General features: G+C 39.6%; 1 protein-coding gene across 18 annotated transcripts in view; it reads left to right on the top strand.

The window, feature by feature from the left end:
• Positions 1-12,226, top strand: part of syne1a (spectrin repeat containing, nuclear envelope 1a) — a 182,778-nt gene that overhangs the window by 155,543 nt on the left and 15,009 nt on the right. For 13 of the 18 annotated variants that reach the window (XM_041252397.1, XM_041252413.1, XM_041252411.1 and 10 more), the window contains 10 exons: positions 3,619-3,781; positions 4,479-4,666; positions 5,337-5,487; positions 6,067-6,249; positions 6,516-6,653; positions 7,096-7,287; positions 8,625-8,970; positions 9,347-9,415; positions 10,869-11,011; positions 11,850-11,976. In XM_041252397.1, the coding sequence (XP_041108331.1) occupies positions 3,619-3,781; positions 4,479-4,666; positions 5,337-5,487; positions 6,067-6,249; positions 6,516-6,653; positions 7,096-7,287; positions 8,625-8,970; positions 9,347-9,415; positions 10,869-11,011; positions 11,850-11,976 (1,700 nt within the window). Of the gene's footprint in view, positions 1-1,411; positions 1,581-3,618; positions 3,782-4,478; positions 4,667-5,336; positions 5,488-6,066; positions 6,250-6,515; positions 6,654-7,095; positions 7,288-8,624; positions 8,971-9,346; positions 9,416-10,868; positions 11,012-11,849; positions 11,977-12,226 lie in introns of those variants that run through there. The other 5 variants (XM_041252410.1, XM_041252403.1, XM_041252402.1 and 2 more) reach the window with 2 other exon arrangements.

Here is a 12,226-nt window from a genome sequence, read left to right as displayed (position 1 = left end):
ACCTCTGAACAGAACAGATTGATCAATGCACATTTTATTGTGTGTCTAAAACAGTAAATTCAGCTCTTAGCAGGACAAGAATAGATTCAGTTCCATATAAAAACCAAGCACTAAAAAGATGAGAGGGGTATTGCTGCAGACCCAGAGGCAGTTGAAAAGAGTTTAGGAATGCAATTTCACGTAAAAACAAAAAAGTGAGGGATTCATAGAATTACTGTACTTAATTAAAAAGCTGATCAACCTTTAAAAGTAGTTTGTGTTTTTTTCATTTTTTTTTTAACATACTCACTTTCTGTGAAAGAATAAGTAAATAAACTATTGGATTACCTTGGCGTGGAGTGAGAAAGTAATGTAAGAACTGTTTTTGGATTGCTGTTTTGTAAATGGCCTAGTGCTTACAGTGCCTTTGTTTTTGATTGCAGTCATTTTTACTGATTTATCTTTTTGTAGTATATGAGTCGTACTGTACTTTGGTGTTTTAGACACACTGCTGTACCTGAATTTGTTAATTTAGAGTGTCCAAACGTTAATAAAGGAACTACAATGAAGTACACCAACTCCCTCTGAGATATGATATTCTCTCATAACCGATGGACCCACGGAACCAATTAAATTGCATATGGCAGGTTCTACTGTATATGAATGTGTTAATCCCATGTACAGTACTGCATCCTTTCAGTGGCCTGGCATGTGCAACTCATACTGTACGTGCTTGGGATTTTACCTTTTTTTATTTTATTTTTAAATTTTACTGACCAAAAAGTGTTGTCAAAATGTTTTATTTGTCTTTTTATATTATGACTTTTAAATTTTTAATATTTTGGAATTATTCAGACTTCCCATTAAAAATATATAGTAGCATAGACAACTTTATCATTAAAAGAACTTTGTGTAAACCTTGCTTTTTCCCTGACAGAGGGAGCACTTTGTCAACACCACAGTGCTAATAATCAATGAGGCCTGCTATTACAGCACTGTTTTTCTCCTGTTGCTGTGAGTGGAAAGTGAGCTAACTAAGACAGCTGCACTCTTGGCTGTTGCGTTTACTATCACTGCCCTCCCTTTCCAGATTAAGAAACTGAAGGCATTCCTACAGCCAGAGGACAGGAATTTTGCTGAGATAAAATTCAGAAAGGACAGCATTTTATACTTCGTAGTAGTTATTCAGGAGTCCCTAGACATTTTGTTTGCCATCTTTTTGTTTTTGGAACATATATCTTACTCCTTTTATTGGGAGCTTTATCTCTCCGCCCACTTTTCACTCTGACATTCCAGGAAGGCCAGCTCGCCAGCACATGCTGATGAATGTAAGTTTTATTTAGAAACATGAACACTTGTCACTCGCAGGCTGTCTCCAATAACATTTGTTTAGAGTGCAGTTGACAAGTCAGTGTGGAAGTTGTCCCTGACTGCCTTGCCTTGTGGAAATAATTCGCTCAACTGCCTGCGGGTCCAAAAGTTTGCAGAGATTTCAGTTCTCTTAAGCTGAGCTCCATGGTGGTGCATTTAAGAACAGAAACAATGGCAGGTTGCCGTGATGCAGACTCAGATCTTCCAGACTGCGACTGCGATGTGTCCAGGCAGGCTATGCTTTTTATACCCTCTTTCTTTTTTTTATTGACAGTGGGTGTTTTGAGTCAGCCTACACTAAGGCTGTGTTTTCTATTGCTAGTGGGATGCAGTACATTATGGCATGCCTCACGGGTTCATTTTAAAGTGGATGCAGTATCTATTATGTTGTTGCAAAAAGAGTAAACTGCCCTACTGTTGGAACATCTTGTTTTTCTTTTACTTAAGAACATGCAGCCATAGAGTAGATATAGCAGTTAGTGTTGTGCTGTTTTGTGTTGAAATGTATTTACGGGACTGACTCAAAAAAACAACACCAAAAAATAATGAATAGCATGGTTTAATTTAAAGTAACATGTTAACCAGAGCAACGATGTCAGTGAAAGTAAGGACAGTCTGCTTGTTTGATGTTGTGGATATAGTATGAGAACAATGGCTTACTTGTTTCCATTCTTTTTAGCCTTTGACAGTAACATAAGCACTATGTGCCTTGCAGCAGACTTTCTAAATTAGCACACATCAAGCAGTACTTGCACGTTTGAATTAATTAGAAGTCCAAGAGACACTGTACTGTGCGTGTGCTTACATTCCTGAAACTGTACATTCTGTAGATAAAAAATAATTTGCAAACATTGTCATGTACATTTATTTTCTGATCATTTGCTGATCAGAAGCTTGTCATCCAGTCATTAAAAAAACAAAATCCCATTCACAGGGATACTGTTCATGGATGGGAGGGAGGTCTTGGTGAATGTGTCTGTACTGGTATTCAAAAGCCCCATTTATTAGCTCTCAATAGGCTATGCTAACACACACACACACACACACACACACACACACACACACACACACACACACACATATATATATATATATATATATATATATATATATATATATATATATATATATATATATATATATATATAGTGTGATTAACTAAAAAAACAGGTAAAGGGAACCAAACGTTTTTAGTCTGTGATGGGGGTTTTAAACAATTAAACAGCTATAACTTGGGAAATACTAAAAATTTAAAAACATGAATAAATTGCAGTTTAATTAGTAAGCAGTATTTTAAGTGCAACTCTTTTATATTTTGAAGTGTCCTTCACTTGGTGCTCTCAGTACAGAAAGCTTGAGATCAAGTTCAGCCAGTAACAGATATCATGACAGGCTTTAACCATTGCTCCTGGCTATTGATTGTATAATTGATACCATATGCACTTAGCCTTAAACAGTACTTCTCTTCATCTGTTTTTTGTTGCTACTGTTGTACAATAGTAGTGACTTCATGGAATACTGTACATCCGATAGGGATTAAATAAAATGAACTACAGAGCAGATTACAGTTATTCTAATCACAGTGACATAAGATAAGACAATTCGAATGACACTTGTCGGATTTTTTTTAAGATTCAGTGTGCTGCTGTTTTTAAACCATGATTTCAGGCACAGTATTTAAAGTATGTTTGTTCATTGAGTTATCAGACTTGTTTACAAGAGTACCCCCTTTTTGTTCTGAATTGATATAATACATGCCAATTGCTATCTATGGTTTGTATGGTTTGTACTTGATTTTTACTGCATATTATAAGTGTTAATACTATTAGCTGCTTGTTTTTTCTTATGCAACCATAATTAATATGGGCAGCTGTTGACAAAAACACATCATATTATGGCAGGTTGGACTACTTTAGGGTCTGTTGAATGAGAAAATGTCAGTGGTTTCTTAATGCTTCTGCAGGAAATGAATGTGGTCATATTGCCATGAACAGTGCCCATTTATAGCCAATAAAAACATTTTACAACAACAACTTGATCAGTTTGTATAGCTGCTCACACCTACATTACATTTACAAAAAATGTTATGTGACATTGTCATTGCATCTATACTGGGCTTTATAAATTGCATGTACACTGGTTAAATCCACATTGCTTTTCTAAACTATCCTTGCTAAATTACGGGTAGTTATTATTGAGTTCTTGTCATGCTACTGTGAAGGTCGTACGCTAGCATATAAACATCTCCCCTTCTTACCCTCATTGCAGGGTGAAGAAGCTGAGGGAGACCCTGGTTGCTGTACAGCAGCTGGATAAGAATATGAGCAATCTGAAATCGTGGCTGGCTCACATTGAAACAGAGCTTTCCAAACCCATTGTCTATGAGACGAGCGATGCTAACGAGATACAGAGGAAACTCAAAGAACAGCAGGTAAGAAACTCACAAAACAAACAGATACAAATCTAATACAGTCCAGAACCTACATCCTGACCATTACACTTGACAACGTGTTGCATGTATTATTCCACAATGTAAAATAAAATTACATTGAAATACAGACGGCCCTAAAGATGGTAACTTCTGTCAATTTGTCTTTATTTTATAACAGTGTACCTACTTAATTCATCATTAATTAGTAATTTAGTAGACATTTTTATCCAAAGCAACTTACAGAGACCCAGGGTTGAACTATGCATCAACAACTGCTGCTGCAGAGTCACTTACAATAGGACCTCGTTTTACATCTCTACTTGTACCTGAGTCATTACCTCATATAATGAACATCCAGCACATCAGTTAAGATTGTGAAAAGTATTTCTCTTGTTACAATGTCTTACATAACATGTTAGTTTCCTTCTTTGCTAATGTATAATGAAAAAAAAAAACACAGAAACAAAAAACAGTACCACATGAGAAAAGCAGAAAGAGTTGCATAGTCTCTTTCTGTAACTTTTTTATTAAAAAGCACTGAAACTATTTATTTTTTGCATTAGGTATTTTGATACTCAAGTTATTCTAAGTTAAATATCGATATTTGCATAACACACAACAAGAATAGTTCATATAAAATTCAGATGCTGAGGCGCTGATATAGACCAGTGAATGAGATTATTTTTCTTTTCTTCAGGATCTCCAGAGAGATATAGAGAAGCACAGCACTGGTGTGGCCTCAGTGCTGAACCTGTGTGAGGTTCTCCTGCATGACTGTGACGCCTGTGCCACCGACACTGAGTGTGACTCCATCCAGCAAGCTACCCGCAGCCTAGACAGGAGGTGGAGAAACATCTGCGCCATGTCCATGGAGAGAAGACTCAAGTAAATCAAAGTGCTTTAAGTTATCCCTCTCTAAACAGAATTGTCCAAACATACCATTGCACAAATTCATGAAGGCTGAGACAAATACCAACTGTGTACACCAGATCAGAACCCTGCAGGTTATAGAAATCAGAGTTAAAATTTAAATTTAAGAAAATTGCACAGCTTGGAAAACAATAGGGAAACCAGTTCAGCTACAGACGCTACATGGTGAGACTTGCTGATGGCAGACGCATTGAAAACATGAGTTTTTGGTGTTTTGCAAAGTTTTTGTTCAGTGGCAAGGGTAGTCTCTGATTAACCTTCAAGTAATTTACTAAGTTACTAACTTATTTGATCAAGAAGTGAATGGTTTAGTGGAAGTCCTCAGTTTAGTTTATGTTACAACAGGACTCTTGTTTGCTGTAGACCCATTGAATCTCTGTATTTGCAGATGCTGCCGCAGTTCAGACTAACAGCTGGGATCAAGTTTAACAAACATCAGCAGTTGCTCAGTGCTGTTATGCTTTGGGCACATAGCAGATAATGCATTACAATAACTGGGCCAGTCACCTAAAGCATTTCCTGCAGGGGGCAGTGGTGGGTTGCCTTAAAAAAAACAGTGATGCAATTCCAAATGCATTGCTTTGAGATTTCATTTTGTTTTGTTATTTTTTTTTTTTTAAATTAGGATTGAAGAGACGTGGAGGCTTTGGCAGAAGTTCTTGGATGACTTTTCTCGCTTTGAAGACTGGCTGAAAATGTCAGAGAGAACAGCTGCCATCCCCAACTCCGCTGGAGTGCTGTACACTGTAGCCAAGGAGGAGCTGAAGAAGTTTGAGGTACATCAGGAAACCTAATGCCACCAGATTGGGTTACCAAAACCAGTTGGTGCTGGTCTACACCACATACCTCAGACAGATGCAACGTCATTCTAGTACATTAGGAGAACTGGTTGCTAGAGAATAGTTTTCACTGAACCTTTTCTGTGTGTTAGATTTTAACAGTATTTAGAAAATTACTCTATATGATTTTCAATAAACTTCAGCCCTTTTCAGCTTTAGGGCAGTGACTTTTGTCAAAATTAAAAGAACACAGTGGGAGGCAGATTCCCTTGAATAGAAAAGCAGTTGCAAAAAAGTAGTTACATGGTTACATGGCATTAGGAATCAGCTGTGGCCTCATGAGAGCTTTGAAATGCAGACCCTTTGATGGGACTGTTACTGACCCCACATTACAAACTCCATTTCTCCATTTCTGACCTTGGCTGCTGGGGTGTCAGGCAAGGTTTATATAATACCCGTGGTGCCTCATCATGTTAAAAGTAGTAGTGATTGATAATGACTACAAAGACCAACCCCTCTCCTTAGCGTATTGCAATGGATTAAAGCAGTCTGACTGGTTCTTTTTTGCTGTTGCAGGCATTCCAGCGGCAGGTCCACGAGAGCTTGACCCAGCTGGAGCTGATCAACAAGCAGTACCGTCGCCTGGCCCGGGAGAACCGCACCGACTCCTCCTGCAGGCTGAAGCAGATGGTCCATGACGGCAATCAGAGATGGGACAATTTGCAGAAGAGAGTGGCCTCCATTCTGCGTAGACTAAAGGTACTCCAGACTAGCCTTACCCCTATGATGAAATACAATACTGCTGTTGTGCAAAGCCTTAGAATACTTCATACTGAATAACTCATTTTGTAAACTGTAGTATATATGGATATACTTACAGTACACAGTGGTAATGTCGTTAGAACAGCTGTATGGAATCAGCTTTCCTTAGCTTGGACAAATTGGTTCAAATTTTGAAACTATGAAGAAAATTCAACAGACTAGGTTTGTATGACATAATAAAATATGCCTGCTCTTTGTTACAGCACTTTATTTGCCAGCGGGAGGAGTTTGAGACAGCCAGGGACAGCATACTGGTCTGGCTTACAGAGATGGACCTTCAGCTAACAAACATTGAGCATTTCTCTGAGTGCGACGTTCAGGCAAAGATAAAGCAGCTCAGGGTAAGAGATCTTTCTGCTCAGCAGCAGCATCACACTCAAGCTAACTGCATGGTAGTAACACTGGATTGATTTAGATAGTAGTAGCAGGATATGTTGAAACATACAAAAGCCATGCTTTTGCTCAAATATACAGTATTTGCTATTTATATTATACTATAACATTATACATTAAGATGCTATGCAGCATGACATACAATAGTTTGTATGGTTTAAACTGTAGCAGCTGGCTTACTATTTCCAGTGTTGATTCTGTTTCTTCAGAAGGATTTATCCACCCACCAATTTTACTGTTACTTTTTTTTACATTATAAAATCTATTTTTGCAGTTACCCTGTATTTTAATTTAAGTGTGTATGGTTTTCACTTCCTGGAGAAAGCGTGACTGGCATTTTGAGTATTGAATGGGCCACGTTCTTTGTGTGTTCCTGTACTCCCCGAACAGGCATTCCAGCAGGAGATCTCTCTGAACACTGGGAAGATTGAGCAGATTTTCCAGCAGGGTGAGCTGCTGATCGAGAAGAGCGAGCCCCTGGACGCGGCCGTCATCGAGGAAGAGCTGGAAGAGCTGCAGCGGTACTGCCAGGAGGTGTTCGGCCGGGTCGAGCGCTACTACAAGAAACTCATCCGCCTGCCGGTATGCCTACCACTCACAGCAAAGAACAAGCACAAGAAATAGCAAACTGTAATGCAAATCAGTGGCAAACAATGTTTGGTCAGGAAATATCCTGTTGAAGAGCTCTGTTTTTATACCTCTTAGAAAACCAAGCTTACTGCCTTGATTTTTATATTCAAACTGAGTAGGCTCCCTTGCACTTTTTAGGTAGTTGAAATAGGATTTTACTTTTAAGCTGGTTATATTTATGGGATTGATATTTGTAGGTATTTGTAATATTTGGTCCTATTGACAAATGGGATACATCTCTTGACGTTAATCAAGTTGAAGAGCGAATCTAGACAACGCGAAATACCGAATTCCTTTGAATTTAAGAATAGACTGCGTCTTAAATTAGAGTACAGTATAGTGATGTGTATATTAAAATCACCAACAAAAGACGTGACTATAAGGCTTCCAAGTGGCGCATCTGGTAAAGGCTCTCCGCGTGGAGTGTAAGGGTCGGCCAGGGCTAATCAGCTAGTCCTCGGCTCATCAGCGACCCCTGTAGACTGGCCGGGCACCTGCGGGCTTGCCTTTAAACTAGCCAGAACTGTCCTCCGACACTGTAGCTCTGGGTTGGCTGCATAGCGGGCCTGCAGAGTTAAAAGAAGCAGTCAGCTGACAGCATACGCTTCGGAGGTCAGCTTATGTTCGTCTTCGGCTGTCCCGAGTCAGCGCAGGGGTGGTAGCGGTGATCTGGACGTTTCAAATTGGGAGAAAATTAATTGCTGACTACTAAATAAAAAAAAAAATCTTTATCCGAGTACACAAACAGCAGCGTGGCTTACTGCTGAGCAAAGACAACAAAGTCTGCACGATTTCAAATCATCCATGTTGTACAAGCAGCCATTTACAAAGAAGCATCATTAGCTTCCTCAGGAATACCAAGAGAAGCTTTTACAATTTCATCGTTTCTAACAAACAGTACCAGCTTGGACATCGGAAATGCTGATCAGACCCCTGTATTTTTCCGACATGCCAAGTAATAGGTACTGATTGTTGTGTTTGCTGCAATGCGGTCAACGTTGTTGTGGTTGCTGGGTTACATGTTACCTGATGTCATGGTTACTTTTGCTGGGTTGCATGATGCCGTAAGTGAGTGAGTGGTATGTGTACGACAGAGACATCATCTTAAGTATTATACAGTACTCAGCACAATAAACAAGCTCCGTGGTTGATCTACAACAACACTGTTTCATGTCAGTTTTGTACAATATATCAGCGTAACTGAGGTAGTATCTTTGTAAATGTGTATTTATTTGATGTTTTATTTTTGAATAGCTGTTGACCACACTTGCTTATCTCCGTTAACCTAGCTGACTGACGACGAGCATGATGTGTCAGACCAGGAGCTAGACTTGGAGGATGTGGTGGAGCTGTCCAGCCTGAACTGGAATGACAAGTCAGTGGACAGCGTGCTCTCCCCACACCCCTCCTCCAGCCGCTCCACCTCCATGGCCCCACCTGTGCGGGCTGAGCGCTCGGGAAGGGACACCCCAGCCAGCGTGGACTCCATCCCCCTGGAGTGGGACCATGACTATGACCTGAGCCGCGGCCTGGAGACCATGAGCGGCGTGCAGCGGGCCCTCGCCTCCGACGATGACGAGGACGCCCAGGAAGATGACAAGGAGTTCTACCTGAGAGGAGCCTCAGCCGTCACAGGTCAGTCTGCGTTACTAAGTTCACAGTTGGTGCAGTTAATTTGCAACCTGGGGCCATCTACTTTAGAGATTTTCCTGTTTTCTGCAAATACCTATTGTTTCCACCCTGTCTGTTTTACTGTATGCAGAAGTAAGCTTTGAATAATTCCGACTTGCTCATTTATAGCCATCTGGCCCTGCACTGAGGCGGTTGTGAAGCATCAACAAACTCTGCTGCACTATTTTGCAAACCAGCAAGTAACATTCCACACTACCAGTATACTGTTCATACAGGTTGTAAATGTGTTTTTGCAGAACTGACTTGCCCTCTGTTAGAGCAAAATATCGGAGGTGTTCCTTTTAGCTGTCCAAATGTTGCTTGTATTTCTTTTTTCCAGATGTAGTGATCCCTGAGAGCCCAGAGGCCTATGTTAAACTGACAGAAAATACTTTGAGATCAACCTCTGGTAGGCACTCCTAGCCAAAGCATGCCCCAAATAAGGGAATTTAGCATCCATCGGTACCAGCCTGAGCTAACGTTCACTTGCTCACGATAACTCACCTTCACGACCTCACTTACTGCATTCTTACAAAAAAAAAAACTAACCAGCACACTCTCTGTTTAACCATAATAACACCATCAAGCACTTACAGACATGCATACTGTTCCCTGTATGTTCCCTGTATGTTCCCTGGTTTGCATCTCATATCTGAGTTCTACACACCATAACAGTCAACAGTCATGTGCTCGTGTGTGTTTGTAATAGTTAAGCTTTTACTGTATTATCACCTTGCATCCATCACTGGTTAGGGATTGTCTTATTTTATAGTTTGTGAACTAATCCACTACCACTGCGATAGACAGCTGTGTTAAATTGTCTATCTCTGTTGGTCTTTCTTTTAAAAACCTAAAGGGTAAGTTTGATCCTTTGTTCAGTAACACCTCACGGGAAATACAATATGCAAATTCAAAAGAAGATATTTGAATTGATTGTGTTTTTTCCTATGTTTATATAGGGGGGAGTTGTTCAGATAAGTAAAGTGTAATTTAAACTAATTAGTGAGGTCCCTTTATAAAGATATATTATTTAGAAAGTTACAGAGAAGCACCATTTCTGCATTGTTTTATGATGAAAATCAAAGCATCAGATTTTTTAGCAGTAATAAGAAAATGATGGTGCTGCGGTTCTCAAAAAGATTTGTCAGAACTATCCCAGATTCTAGACTGCAACTTTTGGTGTATACATTTTACATACTATTAATCAAAGCAAAATGCCACTATAGACAATATTTACAACATGTGCCTTTATTGTGCCTGTCTTTTAGTCTTTAGTACCCTTATAGATAGATTATCATGTTCTTAAACACCTTAAGTTGTCAGACTATTAGTGCTTTAGATTAGAAGACTGTATTTAAACCCAAAGAATAAGTGTGTGGGATGTGAACTTAGTAACGCCCATTATAGCCAGTGGGCATTTACTATGCAGTGATAAAATGGATATATACAGTGATGAAAATGGATATATACAGTTTATACAAGGACTGAAAACAGAGTTTGATAGCAGCTATTTTGCAACCAGGACTGGCTATCTGTCTTTCTATATCAAGCTCAATAGGGTGTGCTTTCCTCTATGGGTTTAACTTAAATTTGCACAGCAACGAGTAAGATTGCACTGTAGATTTTGTTAAGTATGTTAGAGTGACTCAGCTGTAAGCACTTCCTGTGTATTCTGAAGCCCATAAAACATTAAGCAACTTTCAGTCAATGTTTTCTGGCAACTGCTATTGTTCTATTATTCTTTACATGGCAAACTTTGTTCTGAAATGTCTAACTGTAACAAGTTGCTGAAACAGTTAATAAAAGGAAAAGGAAAAAAGTAGATATCGTTTCTAATTCTGATAATTCTTACTTCTTCACAGGCGGGCCGGATTCCCTAGAAACTCATATCTGGCAGCTTGACAAAGCCCTGGACACCAGCCGCTTCCATTTGCAGCAGACTGAAAACGTCATCCGCAGCAGGACGCCTACAGGGCCAGAGCTGAATTCTGCCTACAGTGGATATGTGAGTAACACTGGTGGATGACCTGTAGACTGCCAGCCCCCCCTTACATGAAGCTGCACAACTGCTAGTGCTTGTTTTTTGAGCTACTGAGTGTTGCTGCTGTGTGTAGCCTAGTAGATTTATTTGGGACCCATGCAAGTGATACGCTGCAGGTTTAAATTCTGTTCACTCTTCAAGGGTCTAAACATAGGGCCCAAAGTTGCACAGTTTAACAGTGACATCGGGTGGGTAAAAAATGACTGTCTAAGACATCTCAATCTCCTGCAGTACAATGGACACATGTACACTATGAGACTGAATTATCAATGGGCGTAACTTGCATAAACAATCCCTGTACTCCATGATATATCATACTTATCTGCATGGCATATCCAAAAATCGCCATGGTGATTCTAGCCATTGCCCAGTGAGTTTCTTCCAAGTTCACTTTGTAATGCAATTTAGTGAGCTTTGTAAACTTTGATAATGCAACTGGGAAAAGAAGATTTGAAGATTAAAGATTAATGGACTAATTGCCAATGGTGACCCAGATACATTGTCTGTATTTGCTGATATGGCCTGGAATTAACCTAATTGGCTGTCTTGCTGAGCATTACTCTCTATGGAAAGGGGCAGAGCTACTGACTCAGAATGACAATGTGGTTTCCTTTCTATTCACCCTGGACAGATTTTCCTCTAGGCAACCAGCCAAACTTTACTAGATTTTAATAGGCAAAGGCAACCCCAGCCACGAACCGAACCCTCACCCAAAACCACTCACATTACCAAATACTGAGCCAGTGGGTTGTGAAATGCAAACATGCGGTACGTAGTGTAAGTTGCTGCTTTCCTCTTCCAGATGAGGCTGTTGTCCGAGTGCCGTGGTAGCATTGATACATTGAAGCGTGTTGGATACGAACTGAAAGAGGAGGAAGACAAACTGTCTGGACTCATTGACCTAAACAGCACTGAAACGCAGAGTTCAGGTGAGGTGCACAGCTCTGTGATGGAACACTGCTGTACCACAAATAGTATACAATTTAATAGGGTTTAAGCAAGTCTTACCACAATGTATATATATATATTATATCTATATTATATATATATATATATATATATATATATATATATATATATATATATAAATCGTCGTAATAAACGATAGCAGCCTTTTTGCTGTGGGCGGAAAACGGACCAAAAATGTATTTTGCAAATGTCATCACAATTCTCTAATTT

This window comes from Polyodon spathula, chromosome 6, assembly GCF_017654505.1.
Source record: "Polyodon spathula isolate WHYD16114869_AA chromosome 6, ASM1765450v1, whole genome shotgun sequence".
NCBI classification, from domain to species: domain Eukaryota; kingdom Metazoa; phylum Chordata; class Actinopteri; order Acipenseriformes; family Polyodontidae; genus Polyodon; species Polyodon spathula.
The sequence above is the reverse complement of the archived record's forward strand: the minus strand, read 5'-3'. Positions and strand labels throughout refer to the sequence as shown.